Genomic DNA, 21,617 nt, shown 5'->3' on the forward strand with positions numbered 1-21,617 from the left:
AGGGTGCAGTCGGGTGGGCCGCTGGGACCGTGACCGCGGCAGTGTCCGCGGCAGCTGTGCTGGGTTCCGGTGGGTCGGAGGCAGGGACGACTGGGTGCCTGCGCGGTGCGGGCGACACGCGCGTCTGTCTCTGCGGAGCTGCGCGGGGTCCGCGGAGCGGCTGGGGGCGCGCGGCGCGGGCGCGGCGCTGGGCGCGGGGGGCGCTCCCGGCCGGGATGAGCTCACCGCAGTCGCGCCGGGGCTGAGCGCCAAGCCGGGCGGCGGCTCCTCGGCGGCTTCTCGGCGGGGCCGGGCCGCGGGCCACCATGCTGGGCCTGGACGCGTGCGAGCTGGGGGCGCAGCTGTTGGAACTGCTCCGGCTGGCGCTGTGCGCTCGAGGTGAGCCAGCCCGGTAGGGGCCAGGGAGGCCACGTGGGCGGGGGGGCTCTGGCGGGGGCCGGTTTTAGTCTGGGGTGGGGACCGGCCCCTCCCCCGTGGAAACTTTGGGGGCTCGCGTGGGGACGTTGTGATGTGTTCCTCCTGGCAGCGCTCTGGCGGGGGTGGGGGGCTTCCTTCAGGCTAAACACTCCGGTAAAGGAGCCAAGAGTGGGCGGGTCTGCTTGTGAAGCCTGGGTGATAGAGGGACCCTCTCCCCCTGGGAACCTGCTCCACAGATCCTACTCCCTTGGGTGGGGCTGAGGCTCCTTCAGGGTGTGTGGCGATTCCTGAGAAGACAGGAGCGCAGTGTACAGGGACTCAGGCAAACCCTGTCCCAAGACACTATGGGAAGGGCTTAGAGAGACCCCTGCACCAGCCCAGCTGAGGAAGGGGCTCTAGGAGACACTGGGAGGTGGCCCCACAGCATAAGCTCGAGGGTTTAGAGAGAGCCCCCCTCCCCATCCCCCGACAGGAACATTGTGGAAGGAACTCCTAGGACTGTGGGAAGGCCCTCCGAGACCCCAGTCACTGCCTGAGCAGGTTGATAGGGGCGGGCCAGAGGCTTCTGAGAGCATTGTGGGAATATGGGAAGAGGCCTCAGAGCACTGGGGGACTCAGAGGACTATGAGGGCAGAGCCTCTGCTCCGGGAAAGACCTTGGAGGTCACCACTCAATGGTGGGGCCCCTAGTCCTTGGAGTTGTCCCCCATTTGGGGTCTTCATTGACCCCACCTTTGGCCTCAGAGTCCCTAGACGAATGGCTGGGCCAGGTGAAGGCAGCTGATGCCTCCAGGAACGTTACTTGGCTCTTGTGAGCCTTTGTCCACCCCCAGAGCCCACCCTCTTCCTGAGCCCCCATGCACCTCCCTCTTTGAGCTCACACCTTCTTCCCTAATCCCACACTCCCTCCCTCCCTGAGGCCCTACTGGCTTCCTCTTAAGTTTCTTTGGGCAGGGGGAGGTCCACCTGATCAGATGGGGGCTCCCGTTTGACAAGTGAATGCCAGGGTAGCTGGCAGCAGTTGCTCACTCACCTCCCTGACCCCAGTCCTTCTGACAGAAAAGGAAGGGGGGCAGCTGCCGCCAGATGAGGTGCTGGATGAGGCTGTGCCAGGGTACCGGGCCCCAGGGAGGAAGAGCCTCCTAGAGATCCAGCAGCTGGACCCAGACGATGAGAGCCTGGCCAAGTACAAGCGGGTGCTTCTGGGTCCCCTGCTGCCAGCCGTGGGTATGCTCGGGCCATGGGTGTGAGAGGGGCAGGGTGGGGATTGGGGGGTGCATCCAGCAGACTTCCAATTTCTCCTCAGACCCAAGCCTGCCCAACGTGCAGGTGACCAGGCTGACTCTGATGTCTGAGCAGGCTCCCGGGCCCATGACCATGGACCTCACAGGTAAGCTTCTGCTGCAAACCACGGACTGATCTTTGGGGTAGAGACGGCTTAGAACTCTGTGCCCAAACCCTAGTCCTCAGACCCATCACATAGACTTCACAGATACTGTCGCCCTAGGGGGCTCCAGGGGCAGGGTCTCAGCCATCGAAGGAGTTTGTTCCTTAGCTGCACTTTCCCTAACAGGGGAGCTGGCTGCACTGAAGAATCAGGTGTTCGTCCTGAAGGAAGGTGTTGATTACAGAGTGAAGATCACCTTTAAGGTGAGGGCAGCTGTCATGGGCGATGCCAGCCACCCACAGGATCAGCTTCCCAGAGGGACCACATAACACTCTTTGTCCCTCAGGTCAATAAGGAAATTGTCAGTGGCCTCAAGTGTCTGCATCACACCTACCGCAGGGGCCTGCGAGGTGAGGGCCGCGTGAAGGGCCTGGAGGCTGGGGGCGGGGGCCAGTGGGCAGAGGGCAGCCCCTGATGCCCTCCTCCTCCCCTAGTGGACAAGGCTGTGTACATGGTGGGCAGTTATGGCCCAAGAACCCAGGAGTATGAGTTTGTAACTCCGGTGGAGGAGGCGCCGCGAGGCGCCCTGGTGAGGGGCGCCTACGTGGTCACATCCTTCTTCACTGATGACGACAGGGCAGACCACCTTTCCTGGGAGTGGGGCCTCCACATCTGCCAAGACTGGAAGAGCTGAGCATCCACCCCCCTGCCCTGCCCCGGGAGCTGTCTCCCCACTCGGGGTCCTTGTTCCCTCTGCCTCTGTCAGTCACTGCACAGGGACCCCCAAGCATTCTCCAGCCCCCTCAGTCAGTGACCAGACCCCTCATGCCCTCTGCCCTGTCTCGGGACACCCCCTCCCGGGCCTGGCGCTGTGCCCTGAATAGCCCTATTAAACTTTACCCTGTCTCAGTGCCCAGTGTTGCCTCTGTCTGCTTCCCCTCCCCCGGGGTTGGGGGGAGCCTTGTGGCCTTATCTTTCATGTGACCGGGACTGGGTGACACGTGGCAACTGCTGCTTGGCCCCCGGCCCCCTTATCTGCCCCCGCCCCATGGGCCCCGGCACTGCCATGGACAGCCAGCTCCTGTCTGTGCTGCTACTGCTGCTGCTTGGGGCCTGGAGCCTACGGGGCCAGGGGCCGGAACCAGGGGGTCCCTCGGAGGAGCCTGGGAAGGAGGAGGTTCCTGAGGAGGATGGGATCTTGGTGCTGAGCCACCGCACCCTGGGCCTGGCCCTGCAGGAGCACCCTGCCTTGCTGGTGGAGTTTTGTGAGTGCACAGGGTCAGCAGGGCTGGGGGACCTGCAGGTGTCACCTAGTGTGCTCATCCTCCTACCGCGTGGACTCCGGGGCTTATGCTCTCGAAGGGCTTCCCTGATAGGCACTTGGCTCCATCAGAGGGCACCTGAGGCAGAGCCTTGGGGCTGAGCTGGTCTGGGGGTCCAATTTGAGCAGGTGGGAGGGAAGGCACAGGTATAAGGGAGACCCTCAGTTAGACTGTCAAGAACCAGATAAAACTCACACCTTGCATATTCTTCCGTGGCTTTCTTACAACCCTTTACACATGTAAAAGCCATTGAGCTGGCAGGCCACAGTCAGCGGCATATGGCAGGGAGCACGGCCTTAGGGAGCAGCAACGGAGGATTCTTCTCCAACTCACTGTCTGGAAGGTGCTGGCCACTGCACTCCTGGGAGCCTTGTAGTCTGGCCTCTGGTGCTTGGGTTTAGTGTGGCTGAGCTCAGGAGGGAGGTATACAGGACATGCTCCATGCTGGAGCTGACTGATCCCAAGTCTGCCAGATCTGGCCGGGCGGGAGCAGGGACTGCGACCAGGGGCATGGAGGCCAGGGACACTCATGGCCCTGTCCCCCAGATGCCCCGTGGTGTGGGCACTGCAAGGCGCTGGCCCCTGAGTACATCAAGGCAGCTGCCCTGCTGGCAGCAGAGTCAGCCAAAACCAGGCTGGCCAAGGTGGATGGGCCTTCAGAGCCAGAGCTGACCAAGGAGTTTGCTGTGACCGAGTACCCCACGCTCAAGTTCTTCCGAAACGGGAACCGCACGAACCCGGAGGAGTATACTGGTACAGGAGGCCGGCATGTGTGTGGTGGTGTGGGCCAGGGGCTGGGCCCAGGCTAATGGGACTCTCCACAGGCCCCCGGGAAGCCGCGGGCATTGCTGAGTGGCTGAGGCGGCGGGTGGGGTCCAGCACCACACGCCTGGAAGATGAAGAGGGTGCCCAAGCATTGATAGATGCCCAGGACATAGTGGTCATCGGCTTCTTCCAGGTGAGCTAGTGGCACAGGGGCCAGGCCTTGGGAGCAGGGCCTGCAGCCCCAGATGGCCTCACAGACGTGGACCCCTTAGGACCTGCAGGATGAGGACGTGGCAACCTTCCTGGCTCTGGCCCAGGATGCTCTGGACATGACCTTTGGCCTTACTGATCGTCCGCAGCTTTTTCAGAAGTTTGGCCTCACCAAGGACACCGTGGTCCTTTTCAAGAAGGTGGGTCTGGGCCAAGGCGGGGTTAGGGACAGGACTATGGCTCCTACTGACCCACCTGATGTTGTCCAGTTTGACGAGGGGCGGGCAGACTTCCCAGTGGATGAGGAGCTGGGCCTGGACCAGGGTGATCTGTCCCGCTTCCTCCTCACGCACAGCATGCACCTGGTCACGGAGTTCAACAGCCAGGTGAGTTGGGCTGCAGGTACAGGAATGGGCATTGGGTGGAGTGGGAGGGTGACCACAGAGCCAGCTCCCATGAGCCCTGCTTACCCCTGCAGACGTCCCCCAAGATCTTTGCGGCCAGGATCCTCAACCATTTGCTGCTGTTCATTAACCAGACACTGGCCCCGCACCAGGAGCTGCTGGCAGGCTTCAGGGAGGCAGCTCCCCCATTCCGGGGGCAGGTACTGGCTGGATGGGCTGGGGGCGGGCGGTGGGGAGGCCAGTGCCCAGTGCATACTCCCTGTTGGCAGGTGCTGTTCGTGGTAGTGGACGTGAGTGCCAACAACAACCACGTGCTACAGTACTTCGGGCTCAGGGCAGAGGAGGCCCCCACCCTGCGCTTCATCAACATGGAGACCACCAAGAAGTACATGCCTGCTGACAGGGGGCCGGTCACTGCAGCCTGGGTCACCACCTTTTGCCACTCAGTCCTCAGCGGCAAGGTCAAGGTCTGTGCTGGATGGCCCACCTAGGGTGTGGGAGTGGGAGCAGCAGCTCTCAGGAGAGATCCCCAACAAAGTGCCTGGCCCGGTTCCCCCCAGCCCTATCTTCTGAGTCAAGAGGTCCCCCCTGACTGGGACCAGCATCCTGTCAAGACTCTTGTGGGCAAGAATTTCGAGCAGGTGGCTTTTGACGAAACCAAGAATGTGTTCATCAAGTTCTGTGAGTGTGGGGGGCAGTAGACAGTGGATAGGTGGGCAGTACGGGGTCCTGCTGGCTGTGCCAACATCCCCCTGTCCTAGATGCCCCATGGTGTACCCACTGCAAGGAGATGGCACCAACCTGGGAGGCACTGGCCGAAAAGTACAGGGACCACGAAGACATCATCATTGCCGAGCTAGATGCCACGGCCAATGAACTGGAGGTCTTTGCTGTGCACGGCTTTCCCACCCTCAAGTATTTCCCAGCAGGGCAGGGTCGGAAGGTGAGGCAGGACCCCATCTTCCTTGGTCTGATGTCTGAGTCCTTAGATGGAGATGGGGCAAGGCCGGGTGTGGCCTTAGTAGGTGCACTCTGGGATGGGGTGTGGTCTTAGAGTGCAAGGCCTAGCTAGTATAGGGTGTGGCCTGGGGGCAGGAAAGGGTCTTGGTACGGTGGGGCCTTAGCCAGTGGAATCTAGACTGGGTGTGGTCTGGGCAGGACATGGTGTATCCTCCAAACCCTCCTCAGGTGATTGAATACAAAGGTGCCAGAGACCTGGAGACCTTTTCCAAGTTCCTGGACAATGGGGGCAAGCTACCCGAAGAGGAGCCCACTGAGGAGGCCTCAGCTCCCTTCCCGGTGAGTGCCTCTATTCCAAGGTTCCAGGCCTCGGACATGCTCTCGGATGGGTGGCTATGGGACTGATTGGGCAAGGTTGGGCTAAGGGCACAACTTCCAGCTGGGCCTCTGTGACCCTTTCCAGGATACAATAGCCAACTCCACCGTGGATCTCAAAGAGGAGCTGTAGCCACCCCATCAGTGCAGGGGAGCCATCTCCTCGGTGCCTGGGAAATTGTGGGCATTGAATAAAGAGTTTTGGCCCTGGACTGTGTGTGGTTCCTGAGCATGGCTGGCCCCCATTTGGCTTTGGCCAGATCTCAGCCTCTTGGGGTTCCATATTGGATGGGGCCTAGCCCTTGCCCCCAGACCTCCTCAGTGGATCCCTGGCTTAGGTATGCTTCTAGATCCCCACATGGTGTTGCTGCCATCTTGGCTCCTCAAGACACCCTACTCCCAAGACCCTTGGATGCCATGGGTCTTGCTGCTGAGGCCTGATATGGGCTGCGCATAACCAGGCCAGGCTAGAGGAGATGGGTCACATGTGCTGGAAACTGGGCTGAGGATGGCGCACCCACTCACCAGACCCCACCGACAGATCTGTGCACTCACGGATGGTTCAAAACTGGTTTTATTTCATTATTATCCAAGTACCTTTAAAAGATCATTGTACAAGTCAGCGCATGAAAAATGGGCTCGGGGCAGCCCCCCGCTAGCCCTAGCCTGAGAAATGTACATATTTACATGGGCCCTTACAAAGGAAGAGCCCGGGACCCGCTGAGCCGGCGCTGTGGAAACTGAGGGTGGAGAGGGAGCACTGAGGTGCCCCGTCGCCGGATCCACACAGTGGCAGGCAAGAGACAAGCTGTGTTGAAGGCACTCGGTGACATGTACAATTTAGAGACCCCTAATAGCCCCCTGAACCCCGAGCCTGAGTTGGCCCTGACCAGAGTAGGGCATGGTGGGCAATTACTGGAGAGAGAAGCAGAACCCTGGGGGAGGCGCCAGGGGGTTGGCCCGTGGTTAGCAGCGGGGATCCACTGGGGAGGGTCAGTAAGGCGGCCCCACAGGGGGCTGCTCCCTGCTTGCTTGGGCGGACTCTCATAGTAGTGCTGTGGAGGAGTGGACGGGGCCCCCTCCTTGTCGGCAGCAGGACAGACACCTGTAGGACCACTCAGCGGGACCCCTGCTCACCTAGACACAGATGGACCAAAGGGGTGGGTGGCTATGGGGCAGGCAGTCCCTGGCCTCACAGGAGAAGCCGCATGTTTGCATACACATGAGAGCACCTGACATGGCACAGCCTTTCCTGCTCTCAGTGTGGCCATCCCCGCCCCACCTGATGAGGGCCCCACCTGGTGAGGGCCCCGCCTGGTGCAGAGGCCTGGCCTGCGGGTCAGTCCACCTTCTCTACTTTGCCGATGATCTTCTCCTCAAAGACAGGCAAGATGGCCTCATCCTCCCGAACCTCTTCAAACACCACTCCACAGTCAAACTCGTCACTCACTTTCTTGAAGTAGTATCTGGGGGACGGGGGTGAGAGGAGATGAGGGCCTGTCCACTCCTCTCCTGCCCACGCCCCCACACCCTAGGGGCCTCCCGACTTTCTAGCCCGGTGGCCCCATGGTCCCACACATGCACAGCACTTGGTGGCCACATTCTAAACACACCATGCAGGGCATGCGAGCTGGTTCTGCCTGATGCCCACTTGCCAGAGAGTTGACAGTGAACAGTACAGTGACCACTGGTTTCTAGGATGCTATGGGGGAGACATAGGCAGGTTTGCGGTTTCTGTTTCCTAAGGGCTGAGCCTGTCATCCCCCATCTCCATCAGGGTGATGTGCCCCCACTAAGGCCCAAGCAGAGGCCAGCGGAGCTTGGGCCCTCCTCTAGTGGCCACCACCCTCTACCTCCAAAGAGCACTTTCTCACCACTCACACACCCCAGGCTGCAGTGGGCTGACCCCATGTGGCCCTTCCTCCTACAGTGCTCACTCAGGAGCCTTCAGGGGCTAGTCTTAGGCTGGCAGGGCAGAGCAGCCCACGGCAAACCCTGGGAATGGGGGTCCTGGATTCTGTATCTAGTGAAAATGGGTTGAGTCAGAAGGCTGGAGAAAGGCGACCCAGGTCAGACTAACATGGGGACAGACAGACCATTGTGTTTGGGCTGGCTTCCCCACTTTTAAGGCAAGGACTGTCCAGACCCCTCGGTTGACCTGGAGGCCTCAGTCACCTAAGGCTGGGAGTTGGGGCTGGGAGCCTTGAGGCCATCAACACCTCACACGTCAAGGTGCTCCTGCTAACAGCTCAGGGTTGGTTAAGCAGGTAAGAGGGGAACAAGGACTAGATGGGATAAGAACAGGGTGGGAATAGGGCACCCAACACACCACACCACAATCTCCTGGACACCTGTTTACCACAGACCCCAGCCCTTAACTCTCACCTGTAGTTGCCTTTCTTGGTCAGCAGCTCCTTGAACTGGCCCAGGGTGACTGCACGGCCCCTCACCAGGGTCCGGTAGGGGATAGGTTCTCCACAGAAGTAGTAGGCCACAACGATGCTGTCACACAACTGGGCACCCCCACCTCCTACCTTCTTCTGTGGTTTCGTCCTGGAGGCAGAAACACAGTGGTTACTGCTGAGCTCAGAGTCCCACAGGTCATCTCCCCGACAGGCCCCAGGCTCCCCAGGAAACGACGGGGCAAGGCCTGCAACACACTCTGAGCTGCAACACACTCAGAAACGTCATGCATCCAGAGGTCCCAATATTCACCCCACCCATTCAGTTGCATCCAGCCCCCAGGGGCCCTTGCCTTGAATGGTCTCCCAACCCAGGGTTCCAATCCTGCACCAACCCTATGCACAAAGACACAGCGTGGACGCCAGTTCATCTCCCCCCTTCCTGCCTGCCCCACATCTCCACAGTGCCTCAGCTCACTTGCCGCTCTCCTCCACCATTGGGAAGCTCCTGGCCTCACTGTGGCTGGACTGGCTAATGGGCAGCACCCGTGACACAGACCACATGAAAATGGGCCAGCAGGCTTCTCAGGGCTGGAGCCCACAGTAGATCCTTCTACCTGCTTCTTAAGGTGGCCAGGCCACTAGAACCAATGTAGCCCCTGCCTCTGGGCTGGACTACACAGCTTGTACCCCAGATAAAGCCTACTGCTCCCAAATAAAAAACACCTGAAGGCCAGGAATTGGACAAACAATTGTGTTGGGTCTTGAAATGGACCTGCCCCACAGCAGAGAGCTTGTCCAAAGACCAGAGGCAGCAGCCAGCCAGATTTCCAGAGAGGGGTGTGAGGCCAGCACCATCTCCCACTGAGGCTGGGGTAGGGCCCTCACCCAGACGGGTCCTGTGCCGCCATTCTGTGTTTGGGACAGGTAGCACTCTGTCCCCCAGAACCCCTCATCCTTGTGACTGCTCTGGAGTTGCCCAGGTACACATGGGCACAGTCCTTGGCTCTTGCCAGCTGGACATGGTAAGAAGCTTCCTGAACCAGCGTCATATCAGAAAGGCCACCTTAACTCACAGTGGGCTCTTCTCTCCATGAGGACCCTCCCCTCCCTGGTGCTCCTGGGCACATACCATGGAGTCAATCTGTGTGGTTGTCCACCCCTCGAGCCACACTCCATGGCACCTGCTTTCCTTCCCATAGTCCTGAAACCTCAAACCTAGGAGCCTGCCTCGGGGTTTGTGTGGGCCCATTCTCTACAGACAGGAGACAGGTTCCTGCTCCTCCTGGGGCCACCCCTGAGGAGTGACCTGGTGGGGACAATCAGAGCTGGCTGGCATTGTCTGGGGTAAGCTTGGAGAGGACTTTGGTGGAGGACTTCCTTTTGCTCTATCTTGAGCAGAAGTGCAGGGATGGGCAGCCAGCATTGTCTGCATGTGGCCTGCAGCTCCCTAGCACCCACCCTACTCTACGCATACCTAGGGAGCAGATACGTCCCACGTGAGAATACACCCAGGCTCACTGTGCACACAGCACCTGGACATGCACCACAGGTGCTGATGCTTTCCGTCGGCAGCATGTCAGAGGAACCATGGGTGCAGCCCTGACCCTAAGTCCTGAGTCCTGGCTGGGTGACATATGGGACCTCCTCTTGGTCATTTGTCATCACGTGGATGGTCAGTGTCCCGTTTGACAGAGACAGGAAGGAAAGGCCTGTGTACAGCTTGGAGCCCCATCTCTTCCAGTGCAGCGCCCGGGCTCCCGCCCTGGGAAACAGCTGCTGCTCCACAGCCCCTGGCCCACAGCACAGGCTGGATGAGCAGTACAAGAGGACCCGCAGGGGACGCACGTACTCTGTCTCGGAGAGCTCCGTGTCGGACACTGCTGGCACCACGCTCAGCACGGGTGTGCACACCGGCCTGACGCAAGAGCGCCCCCGCTGGATGACCTCCTGCACATACCTAGGGAACAACTGCGTCAGTGAGCCACACAGGCCTGGGGCAGGGCCTCTACACTCCGCGGTGACAACAGGGTGACAGACAGCAGGCAGAGCATGTGCTCCCCAAGAGGTTCCATTACCACCACGCAAGGCTTCCACTGTGTGAGTCGGGCAAACCCCTTCTTGGGTGGTCAAGTGGTCAGGATCAGTCAAGAAACAGATGCTGCCTTCATCATTCAGATTTCCCACATTCTTCATTTGTGGTCAGAGTCCTTGGGCTCCCTGGAATATACTTTGGGGAACCCCTCATCTGAGGTGCTAGGATCCTGTCATTTCATCCACACTGAGAAGACCTGCCTCTAGCCTCTTCCGAGGGCATAGCTCTTCCCACTTGGCCCTCTGACATGGGCCTGGGTCCTGGAGTATGGTCACTGCTCCATCTGAAGCAGCCAGAGTCCTGTTCTGGGTCTCACTGGCCAGCAGCTCCTCTCCAAGTGGCCATCTACCCTGGGCATGTGCTGTGCAACCCCAACAGTAATTTCTGCTCTGACTGATCTGGGTGGGGGTTACCTCACGAGGAGCTCAGGGAGGCCTAGAACCCCACTGTCACATCCAGACCTCTGCTCTGTGGCCATTTACAAAAGGCTCACATGGCCTGGACCGACGACACCACTGTCTGAAACCCCACAGGCGGCTCACCCCCCAAAACACAAGTCACAGAATGGCTCCACTGGCTACAGAAAGACCATGGTGTTATGAGGAGCTGGCTATGTTCTGGTGAAAAGAGGGAATGAGAGCCCTGTCTCCTGGAGATCGCAGCAGAAATGATGTCCCAAGAAGCCCTGGCAACAGGAGGAATTCCAGCCCTCCCGCCCCAGCCTCTCCCTAGGCTGCCCTCTGTTGCCCTGTCTGCCTCCAGGTCACAGGGGTCTGCACAGAGCCAGCTGGCTCCATAATGACTGAACAAGATCACAGAGTAAAAAAGTTGGCTGTAAAAAACATTCACCTTCAACCACCCGGGGACACCTTCAGGCTTCCACCTGTGCCTGATGAGGTGGATGCTAGGGAGAGTTTGCACCTGACACCAGCTTCCCCAGAGCATCATAGCGCCCCGTCCACCCCCTCCCGCCCCCGACACACACACAGTGAGGCCCATGGGAGGCAGAGTCAGGAACCGAATGACTGAAGTGTGGGCAAGGGGAACCAGTAACATCTGAGGAAACAGTGGCCGGTGGCCGTGATGCCAGGCCCTGGTGAAAACTATAGATTCCAGGCACCTCAGGAACCATTATCGCCTAGAGATTCCAATGAACCAGCATGTCTGTGAAAAGTGACCTCAAGGCCCAGCTGAAAGGGTCAGGGAAGCCACACTCCTGCCTGGAGAGATTTGTCACTCAAAAGGGGTAGTCCCTTTCTTCCCTGGAAGACAGAACAGGGCCTGGCCTAAGGCCATAGAGGCAGGAGGTTGAGCCACTCTGCCCCCTGAAAGCCAGAGGGCACAGTGAGGAGTGGCTGTGGGGCCTAGGGTCTCTCCAGAAGAGATTTATACTGGCACATATTTTAGCACTGTTTACTACTCTACCTGTAAACGGCATGGGTTAAGGTTCCTGAATAGAGGCAGCCAGGACCCACTGGGACCAACACCCCTGAGCTGAGCATGCACAGCAACCAGTGGTGACCTGTGTGACCTCCAGCCACTAAGGGGACCCCACAGCCTCCCATAAAGACCCAGGGTGAGTACAAGCTCAGAAAGTATAGGAGGCATGATCAGGGGACAGACATCCTCTCCTCCCCAGGACAGTGCAATGACCATCTGCCTCCAGCAGGGCCATGTGGAAGAAATTGGAAGGAAAAACCCAGTACTGCTGGTGGGCACCCAGTGTGGCTCTATGTATGGACCTCAGGCCTCAGGGATCTCCACCCCAAAGCAGAGCCACAGCACCTGGAGGAACCCTGAAAGGTTCAAGCCCTGCTCTCCTCGATGGCCCTGTACCTCTGCTTCGAGGGCAACTTGCTGGCTCTCTTCTCTTCTTCCTCCAGACGCCTGCGGGCCTCCTCCAGCTGGGTCAGGGGGTTGGGGGCCGGGTTGGGTGGCATTGTGGGGTCTTGAATGAAGAGATGAGAAGGCTGGACAGAGTTCCGAAGCTGAGCGCTGACCCAAGGGTGCACAGCCCCAGGACGCTCAATGGACAAGGGCCTGGAGCTCTCGTGAATCTGCTGCTTCTTCACCCCAGAAGACCTTTGAGAGCGAGAGAACAGAAGGGGCAGAACGTGAAACTTCGGGCCCTAGACAGGCATCTAGAGCTGGGCAGGAGCCAGCAGCATAGGCTGAACTTAGCACTGATCCCTGGATGCCTGGGTCAGGAATGCCCTGTGATACTGGCCATTGGAAGCCAGGTGAAGCAATTTCCTCCTAAACTACATGACACAAACAATTCCTTTCTTGCACACTTCTTTTTTTTTGTAACTCATTTTTTTTAAAATTTTTTATTAAGGTATTATATGTGTACATATCTTACCATTGCCCCCCCACCCCACTCCCATACATGCCCTCACCCCCCTATGTTTTGCATCCGTTGGTTACTCTTATATGCATGCATATAAGTCCTTCAGTTGATCTCTTATTTCCTCCACCTCTCCCTAACCTTCCCACTGTAATTTGACAGTCTGTTTGATGCTTTACTGCCTCTGTATCTATCTTTTTGTTCATCAGTTTATACTGTTTTTCATTATCCCCAAATGAGTGAGATCATGTGGTATTTTTCTTTCATTGACTGGCTTATTTCACTCAGCATAATGTTCTCTAATTCCATCCAGGTGCCTACAAATGGTAATAATTCCTTCTTTTTTATGGCAGCATAGTATTCCATTGTGTAGATGTACCATAGTTTTCTGATCCAGTCATCTGCTGACGGGCACCTAGGCTGTTTCCAAATCTTAGCTCTTGCAAATTGTGCTGCTATGAACATAGGGGTGCATATATCCTTTCTGATTGGTGTTTCTAGTTTCTTAGGATATATTCCTAGGAGTGGGATTACTGGGTCAAATGGGAGTTCCATTTTCAGTTTTTTGAGGAAACTCCATACTGTTCTCCACAATGGCTGCACCAGTCTGCATTCTCACCAGCAGTGCACGAGGGTTCCTTTTTCTCCACATCCTCGCCAACACTTGTCGTTTGTTGATTTGTTGATGATAGCCATTCTGACAGGTGTGAGATGGTATCGCATTGTCGTTTTGATTTGCATCTCTCGGATAATTAGTGACTTTGAGCATGTTCTCATGTGTCTCTTGGCCTTCCTTCTGTCTTCTTTAGAAAAGATTCTATTTAGGTCCGTTGCCCATTTTTTTATTGGATCATTTATCTTCCTTTTATTAAGTTGTATAAGCTGCCTGTAGATGTTGGAGATTAAACCTTTATCAGTGATAACACTTGCAAATACGTTCTCCCATACAGTGGGATTTCTTGTTGTTTTGTTGATGGTTTCTTTTGCTGTGAAAAAGCTTTTTATTTTGATGTAGTCCCATTTGTTTATTTTCTCTTTGGCTTCCGTTGCCCTAGGGGCAGTATCAGTGAAGAAGTTCTTTCCGCATATGTCTGAGATTTTGCTGCCTGTGGATTCCTCTAGTATTTTTATGGTTTCCCGTCTTATATTTAAGTCCTGTATCCATTTTGAGTTTATTTTTGTGTATGGTGTAAGTTGGTGGTCTAGTTTCATTTTTTTTTTTTTTGCCTGTATCTGTCCAATTTTCCCAACACCATTTATTGAAGAGACTGTCTTGACTCCATTGTATGTTCATGCCTCCTTTGTCAAATATTAATTGCGTATATTGGTTTGGGTCGATATCTGGATTCTCTATTCTATTCCATTGATCTATATGTCTGTTCTTGTGCCAGTACCAGGCTGTTTTGAGAACAGTGGCTTTGTAATACAGCTTGAAATCTGGTATTGAGATCCCTCCTACTTTATTCTTCTCAGGATTGCTGTGGCTATTCGGGGTCTTTTTTCATTCCAGATGAATTTTTGGAGAGTTCTTTCTAGGTCTGTGAAATATGCCGTTGGTATTTTAATGGGGAGTGCATTGAATCTATAGATTGCTTTGGGTAGTATGGACATTTTAATGATGTTGATTCTACCAATCCATGAACATGGTATGTTCTTCCATCTGTTTACATCTTCCTCTATCTCTTTTTTCAGTGTCCTATATTTTTCTGCGTATAGGTCTTTTACCTCCTTGGTTAGGTTTATTCCTTAGTATCTTAATTTTTTTGGTGCGATGGTAAGTGGGATTGCTTTTTTAGTCTCTCTTTCTGTAAGTTCACTATTGGTGTATAGAAATGCCATAGATTTCTTGGCGTTAATTTTGTATCCTGCTACATTGCCGAATTCATTTATTAAGTCTGTTAGTTTTTTAATGGAGTCTTTTGGGTTTTTTATGTACAATATCATGTCATCTGCAAATAAGGACAGCTTTACTTCTTTTCCAATTTGGATGCCTTTTATTTCTTCTTCTTGTCTAATTGCAATGGCTAATACTTCCAGTACTATGTTGAACAGGAGTGGTGAGAGTGGGCATCCCTGTCTTGTTTCTGTTCTTAGGGGAAATGGTTTTAGTTTTTGCCCATTGAGTATGATGTTAGCTGTGGGTTTATCATATATGGCTTTTATTATGTTGAGGTATGATCCTTCTATTCCCACCTTGTTGAGAGTTTTTATCAAGAAAGGGTGTTGGATTTTGTCAGTGTAACTCATTTTTAACAGCTTTATTGAATACTAGAGGCCCGGAATACGAAATTCGTGCACAGGGGTGTGTGTCCCTCAGCCCAGCCTGCACCCTCTCCAATCTGGGACCCCTCAAGGGATGTCCGACTGCCCGTCTAAACGGGCAGTCAGACATCCCTCTCACAATCCAGGACTGCTGGCTCCCAACTGCTCGCCTGCCTGCCTTCCTGATTGCCCCTAACTGCTCTGCCTGCCAGCCTGATCACCCCCTAACCACTCCTCTGCCAGCCTGATTGATGCCTAACTGCTCCCCTGCCAGCCTGTTTGCCCCTAACTGCCTTCCCCTGCAGGCCTGGTCACCCCTAACTGCCCTCCCCTGCAGGCCTGGTCACCCCTAACTGCCCTCCCCTGCAGGCCTGGTAACCCCCAACTGCTCTCCCCTGCAGGCCTGACTCCCCCATAACTGCCCTTCCCTGCAGACCCAGTCACCCCCAACTTCCCTCCTCTGTTGGCTGGGTCACCCCTAACTGCCCTCCCCTGCAGGCTTGATTGACCACAACTGCCCTCCCCTGCAGGCCATCTTGTGGTGGCCATCTTGTGTCCACATGGGGGCAGCCATCTTGTGTGTTGGAGTGATGGTCAATCTGCATATTACTCTTTTATTAGATAGGATAGAGGCCTGGTGCATGGGTGGGGGCCAGCTGGTTTGCCCTGAAGGGTGTCCCAGATCAGGGTGGGGGTTCCCTTGGGGTGTTGGGCAGCCTGGGCGAGGGGCCTGTGGTGGTTTGCAGGCTGGCCACGCCCCCTGGCAACCCAAGCAGAGGCCCTGGTATCTGGGATTTATTTATCTTCTACAATTGAAACTTTGTAGCCTGGAACGGAGCCAAGCCTTCTGCTTGCTCCGTGGGGGCAGCCATTTCTATTGGGATTTATGTATCTTCTATAATTGAAACTTTGTAGCCTTATGCGGAGGCCTGGGCCGGCCAGGGTGTGTGGAAAGCTTGGCTTCCTCCATTGCTGAGAAACCCAAGCCTCCCTCCTCTCTGTGGCCGTAGCCATCTTGGTTGGATTTATTTGAATATTTGCTCCTTATTGGCTGGTGGGCATGGCTGGTGGGTGTAGCGGAGTGATGGTTAATTTGCATATTACTCTTTTATTAGATAGGATATAATCAATCTTATACAAAGACTTTCTATAAAAAAGGTTTTGGTATTTAATGTTCTTTGTGAAAAACGTGAAATATATAGGAAACTGAAAGAAAAAAATATTAATAATCCATAATTTAGAAATAGCCACTCAGAATATTGATCTATTTCCTTCCCCATTAAAAAATACTGAACACACTTGGCATAATTCTAAACATAATTTTCCTCTCGATGTGGTATCATGCCTTTCTCTTTGTTGTTTAACATGGAGAATGTGCTTTACACCCATGCAACATGCCATCACTCAACCACTTGATGGGATCCCAGTGAAAACATCAGCTTCTTGTAGCTACAGCTCGAAAGGGGGAATCTCCAGGAGTAAAGATGAGGGAACCCAAGACGGCCCCCTTGGAAGTGGGCTGGCCCAATGCTCTCATGACACCAGAACTGCCCAAAGAAAGATACCCCGGGGAGGTGGGCTCCTCCTCCTAAAAAACTCCACAAGGCTAGCCACAGGGAGACCTCTGCCCCCCTTCCCGCTCCCCACTTCCCAACCTCCTACACCCCCATCTTCTCAACCCTTTTAACTCCCCACCCCTCACTTCCCATCTCCCACCCCTTCATTTCCTTGCCACCCATGTCCCCCAGCCCACCTGCCTTATGTAAGAACTCCTGGGAGGCCAGAGAGGGCCTGGTGGGGACACTGAAGGCCATAATTTAAAATAGCCCATGTGGGAAAAAAAAAATAGCCCATCTGACTGATGGCAGGAGCCTCTGGAACCTGGGAGGCTATTTCTAGATGTACCTCTTAACTCTTCAGCCATAGAAATCTTTCTTTTGGGGTGGGAGGACTGGCCGGGACAGACCCATTCCTTCTATAAACCCATATGGGAGAAATTCAGAGAAGCTGGGAATTGAACCCACTCCAACCAGAGCAGGAGAGGGGCTCCTGGAGAGGCCCCCTCACTAGGACAGGCTTTGTGGCTGTAATGAGGTCTGGACACTGGTGGGGGGGCTCATTCCCAAGGTCAGGCTCACCTGCCTCACACATATATTATATTCAGTCCTCCCTAACCATGGCCAAAGAATGCTGAGGGTCAGGGAAATCTGAGAGTGAGGAAGGAGGGGATGGCCCACCCACTGAAGGACAGATGCCACCAGCCCCAGGCCCAGGGCCCCTGGGTATCACCCACCTCTGGCCTAGTCCCATCCTAAGCCAGCCCTGTCCACCTTAGGATGGACTAGCCCAGTGGGGTAATCTAGAGCTCAGAGGAATGCACACTAAACAAGAACCTTCTCCCACCCACTGTTGAGGGTATGATCAGGTATAAACACAGAAGGCTTCTGCTGACGCTCCAGCTGAAGTAAGGGTCAGGTACCGGCCTCACTTCCCCGATGCCTTAGGTCATTCTCATGTGGAGGTGTCATTTGTGAGAGTAGCTATGTGACAGCTGGCCCCCTCCTCAGTGTGGGGCAGCAGCGAGAGGCATGGTGACTTCAGACTGACTTCACCAGTGGGCACTCCGGCCCAGGACACTGAAGCTGCATCCAGGACCCCACCCCATCACAGGTCCACACAAGGGCAGGCGTCAACGAGTTTATGCTGTAAGAGCTCGAACCAGGTGCCTTTGAATAACTGCTTCCATTGTACATGGTTTGCAGTAAGACGGCAGGTGGGGCTATGCCACTCTGGACACTGGTAAAGCAGCTCTAGAGGGTCACCAGCCACTTTGCATGCCTGTGCCCACACCCCCAAGACACAAGTTGCTGCTTACCCGTGGCCAGCCTTCCTGTGCCTGCTGATCTCCTTCTCTCCCTCAATGATCCACTGCATGATCTTCTGGTTCTTCTCTGCATCATCTGAAGGGCCTGGCACCTCAGTGCTGGCACTCTTCCCTGACTCAGCCTTCTTGGCATTTCTTTTGGAGGTTGTGCCCGCCTTTCCACTGCAAAAGCAAGACCTGAGAGTCACCCACTGACTTTACTTACCTCTGCTTAACCCTGTATGGCTCCCTGAACATGGAGGCCTCAACAAAGTGGCGTGTTCTCACAGTCTCTGACCCAGCTCTGTAGGGTTACTGAGGTTTCAGGCGACTCCATGGCAAGAAGTGAAGGAAGGCAGTATTGGCTGGGAGAGCTGGAGCCAAAGATCAGCTATAGCATTTGCCTGTGTCCTCCCAGGCCAGGTCACCTGCCTGGTGGAGACATCCAGGGCCCGGCCACGCCTCCTCATCCAGACACCTCGCTCTAAAATGGATCTTTATTTAAGCACACTTCACAGCTGGATCCCTGGCTGGACCAACATCCCAGGCAGAACCTGGTGCCTATCTCTACCTGGCACCTGAGCTCTTGGCCATGACACGCCTGCAGTCTCTGCAGCTGACCTTGGTTTAAAGACTTCTAAAGGAGAATTCTAGTCTAGAAAATCAGAACAGAATCCACAGGAGCCACAGTCTCTGATTGCGACCCCTTTCTCCCTGGGAAGGCAATGGACACAAGCCCAAGGACAGAATCCACAGCCCTAATCTCAAAGCATGGCTCTGGCCACCCCAGACACTCACCTGTAGGCCAGGCTATCGTTGGCATTGGGGGTGGTGCCCACACTCTCCAAGTGGCTTCGGGTCTTGGCTGTGTGACTGTGCAGCTCCGGGCCCCATGCAAAGCTGCTTTGGACCCGGCGGATGGCCTCGGCCTCAGCCTGCTCCTTGGGCCTGGCCACACCGTGGTGGCTGTGGTGGTGGCTGTGCCTATGAAGATGCAGGCCAGCCGCCTCTAGCTTTGCCCCCAATTTGGGCACGTGCTTACTATGCCCCAGGGTTGTGCCCCCCAGCACTCCTGACATCTTGGGCATGTGTCCACTGTCAGGGGAGCGGTGGCCAGGCCCAGGCGACTGGCAGCCTGGAGTCCTCATGACCCGCTGCACATGCTCATCCAGGATGCTCTCGGGGTTCTCCTCATGTGCATCCCGCAGCCCTGCGCAGCCTACGTCCGTGTAGCGGGGTGGGAAGTTGTGCCAGGCTGGGGCCAAAGGCAGCTTATGACTGGCCCCTGGGGGGGCAGAGGACACATCGCCATCCTCCCCTTCTTCCTCCTGTAGAGACAAGGTCGCATGTCACCTCTTAGCACCTGCTGCACCAAGGAAACCTCACACTTTGGGAAATAAACAAATAACAAACAACCAAAAAAAAAAAAATCCCAAAACCACAAAGCCTGTCAGTGCCGAGTCCTGGCGGTCAGGAGCCCTGAGCCAAGGGCCAAGGAAAGTGCCGGACTTCCAAGTGACTTTTCTGTCCCTGCTGATTCCTGAACAAACTCGGCCAGGCTCTCAGCAGGCTATGCTGCAGGACGGGGTGCAGACAGGATGACAGAGAGTTGTGCTCACCCACAAGTGTGCAAGGGCATGCAACTGCCACACCCTAATGATTCAGGGAACACACCACCACTGCCGGTTCAGACCACAGAGCAATCTCTGCACAGGTTTAGTTTTCTTTTATGCTTCTCAATAAAGATTTTTGTTTTCTTTCAGTGAAATTTTCCTGTTCCTCAATTTATATTGCCATATTTTCAAAGGCCTTTTTACAGAAGAGCTCTTGTTTTTTATCTTGTTATGTGTTTCTTTTTTTGTTTTTGTTATGTGTTTCTTGATAAATTATCACATTAACTGAATTTTATTCAATTCTCTAGAAGTTAATATAACCATTACTGTAACAGAAGCATTTTATCACCTTAATTTCAAAAGATACATATTTATTTTCTCACTTCATTAAATTGTCCAAACCAGAATAATGTTCAGTAAATTTGGAATAATTGAAAAGAAAGTGGAACTAAGCTAAACCTGTACTTTAATATAAAAAGATCTCCAAAAGTTTACCACAAAATTTCACACTAATGCACAAGTATCTAAATGTCATTAGAACAGGCTCAGGGTAGAATGGCACTGCAGAGGACAAAGTACAAGAGAAGGGATCTAATAGATGGAGGGTAAATCCACGCCCTCCCCTCCGCCCCCGGGGCACAGCTTGGAGCCACCTCAGCAGAGACTTGGACCCCTGGACTCCCATCCCGTGTCCCCATCCCAATCCCTTTGCTTTGCAGGGTTAAGGGACCAGGAGACTTTTTACTGGGGGTCTTCCCAGGGCACTGAAAGTATTAAAGCCATTTATCCCCTAAAGCAGCAGCAAGCCAAGAGGAAACCTCCGAATTCCTGAGAGGTGAGGAGGTGTAAACCTTCAGCTGAGATCCATTTTTCCTTAGTAGTTCTGCATATGTAAGAATTCAATTTTACAGTTTGGAAATGTTACAGATTTACCTAACTGTTCAGCTAATAGTTTTCATTTTCTTCTTTGCTTTTCTTTTCAAATTTTTATAGTAAAAGTTATTTTAAAATTGTGTAGTTATCCCTTTTAAAAAAAGGACTATTATTTATGGCATGACTTATTTAGATTACAAATTGCACATGATAACAGAGACTGCACTGACAGCTGCTGGGCAGTGTGCCACAACTGAGGACTAAGGGACACCTGTGGGAGCAAACTTGCTGGAGCAGCTTCGGGCGGAGCACATGACCTAGAGTCCATGCACCCATTTCTGAAGGCCACTGTAGGCCACTGCATGTAGTAAGCCCACCTGAGCTTGAGGCCATGTGCCTGCCGATTAGCTCCTAAACTGACAATGGAGACATATAAAAGGCTGTTCATTTGAACATTTCTGTTAAAGAACACCACTGGGTGTTGGCAGCTGGGTCTAACCCCTGTCCTGAGAGCTGGTGGTGGTTCCAGACACAGCCGCCTTGCACCTGCCAGGGACACCACAGAGAAAAAAACATCTGAGTCAGACATCAAAAAACACACAGAATACCCACAGCCACAGCTGCCTTCAAAATGTCTCGCCCAAAATGTTGACCTGCTGAGGACACAAGTACACACAGCCACTGAGCCAAACTAAAAACTTGACAGAACAATTATAATAACTCAATTCTATAGTAAAAAAGTGGTGAATTCTTCCTTTCTTAGACTCCATTTAAGAAACATTACATACATTGTTTAATGAGCACATTTGTTTTAAGAGTTGTTAACTATGACATGTTCAGGGGACCCCTCACACAAAGAGAGCTGATGCCCATTGAAATACTGTGCTACACAAATGAAGACACCAGCTTTGCCACAACATGCAAATTGGGATTTAGCTCCTTCTAAAATATTCCATACTTCATGGTGATTCTGTTCCCTGCATTTATTTGTTCAGAGAAGGCTATTAAATGCTGAAACTACGCTCCTAACTATTCCTTCAACTACTCAATAAGGTTCTGATGGACACTAAGAGCTGGCCTCAGTAAGTGCATACTCAGTGTCCCTGGCTCCCACTAGATGGCCTGTCTCTGACAGGCTCCTGAGAGCCTCTCCCTCTAGGTCCGTGGTTGGCAAACTGCGGCTCACGAGCCACATGCAGCTCTTTGGCCCCTTGAGTGTGGCTCTTCCACAAAATATCACGGCCTGGGCGAGTCTATTTTGAAGAAGTGGCGTTAGAAGAAGTTAAAGTTTAAAAAAGTTGGCTCTCAAAAGAAATTTCAATC

At 54.2% G+C, this 21,617-nt stretch overlaps 3 protein-coding genes across 7 annotated transcripts in view; 2 read left to right on the forward strand and 1 right to left on the reverse strand.

The window, feature by feature from the left end:
• The first annotated feature begins 164 nt into the window (after positions 1 to 164).
• Positions 165 to 2,715, forward strand: ARHGDIG (Rho GDP dissociation inhibitor gamma). Of its 2 annotated transcripts, none has more exons than XM_080682750.1 (6): positions 165 to 378; positions 1,464 to 1,643; positions 1,723 to 1,806; positions 1,990 to 2,066; positions 2,150 to 2,213; positions 2,298 to 2,715. In XM_080682750.1, the coding sequence occupies exons 1-6, from the start codon at positions 306 to 308 to the stop codon at positions 2,495 to 2,497; spliced, it is 678 nt and encodes a 225-aa protein (XP_080538876.1). In that variant the 5' UTR covers positions 165 to 305; the 3' UTR covers positions 2,498 to 2,715. The 2 variants fall into 2 exon arrangements, with proteins under 2 accessions (XP_080538876.1, XP_080538877.1); XM_080682751.1 differs by having other exon boundaries at positions 1,476 to 1,643.
• Positions 2,716 to 2,795: 80 nt separating this feature from the next.
• PDIA2 (protein disulfide isomerase family A member 2) lies at positions 2,796 to 6,050 on the forward strand. 2 transcript variants are annotated; one of them, XM_080682748.1, is made up of 11 exons: positions 2,796 to 3,068; positions 3,672 to 3,878; positions 3,950 to 4,083; positions 4,163 to 4,300; positions 4,370 to 4,486; positions 4,579 to 4,704; positions 4,774 to 4,971; positions 5,065 to 5,185; positions 5,266 to 5,447; positions 5,693 to 5,803; positions 5,928 to 6,050. In XM_080682748.1, the coding sequence occupies exons 1-11, from the start codon at positions 2,852 to 2,854 to the stop codon at positions 5,970 to 5,972; spliced, it is 1,596 nt and encodes a 531-aa protein (XP_080538874.1). In that variant the 5' UTR covers positions 2,796 to 2,851; the 3' UTR covers positions 5,973 to 6,050. The 2 variants fall into 2 exon arrangements, with proteins under 2 accessions (XP_080538874.1, XP_080538875.1); XM_080682749.1 differs by lacking the exon at positions 5,928 to 6,050 and having other exon boundaries at positions 2,842 to 3,068; positions 5,693 to 5,902.
• Positions 6,051 to 6,395: 345 nt separating this feature from the next.
• AXIN1 (axin 1) overlaps positions 6,396 to 21,617 on the reverse strand; it is a 94,068-nt gene continuing 78,846 nt past the window's right edge. For 2 of the 3 annotated variants that reach the window (XM_080681630.1, XM_080681628.1), the window contains exons 6-11: positions 18,607 to 19,136; positions 17,821 to 17,991; positions 12,173 to 12,418; positions 10,094 to 10,201; positions 8,225 to 8,392; positions 6,396 to 7,305 (exon numbers count right to left, since the gene is read on the reverse strand). In XM_080681630.1, the coding sequence (XP_080537756.1) occupies positions 7,179 to 7,305; positions 8,225 to 8,392; positions 10,094 to 10,201; positions 12,173 to 12,418; positions 17,821 to 17,991; positions 18,607 to 19,136 (1,350 nt within the window). In that variant the 3' untranslated portion in view covers positions 6,396 to 7,178. The remainder of the gene's footprint in view (positions 7,306 to 8,224; positions 8,393 to 10,093; positions 10,202 to 12,172; positions 12,419 to 17,820; positions 17,992 to 18,606; positions 19,137 to 21,617) is intronic. The other variant, XM_080681629.1, reaches the window with a different exon arrangement.

This window comes from Plecotus auritus, assembly GCF_963455305.1.
Source record: "Plecotus auritus genome assembly, chromosome: 7".
Classification (NCBI taxonomy): domain Eukaryota; kingdom Metazoa; phylum Chordata; class Mammalia; order Chiroptera; family Vespertilionidae; genus Plecotus; species Plecotus auritus.

Excerpts from the sequence above, each read along its gene's own strand:
- PDIA2 (XM_080682749.1), top strand. The coding sequence starts at position 2,852 with ATGGGCCCCGGCACTGCCATGGACAGCCAGCTCCTGTCTGTGCTGCTA. Across the intron at positions 3,069-3,671 it reads TGCCTTGCTGGTGGAGTTTT|ATGCCCCGTGGTGTGGGCAC; the intron begins GTGAGTGCACAG and ends CCTGTCCCCCAG. Across the intron at positions 4,705-4,773 it reads CTCCCCCATTCCGGGGGCAG|GTGCTGTTCGTGGTAGTGGA; the intron begins GTACTGGCTGGA and ends CCCTGTTGGCAG.
- ARHGDIG (XM_080682750.1), top strand. The coding sequence starts at position 306 with ATGCTGGGCCTGGACGCGTGCGAGCTGGGGGCGCAGCTGTTGGAACTG. Across the intron at positions 2,067-2,149 it reads GAGTGAAGATCACCTTTAAG|GTCAATAAGGAAATTGTCAG; the intron begins GTGAGGGCAGCT and ends TTTGTCCCTCAG. Across the intron at positions 2,214-2,297 it reads CTACCGCAGGGGCCTGCGAG|TGGACAAGGCTGTGTACATG; the intron begins GTGAGGGCCGCG and ends CTCCTCCCCTAG.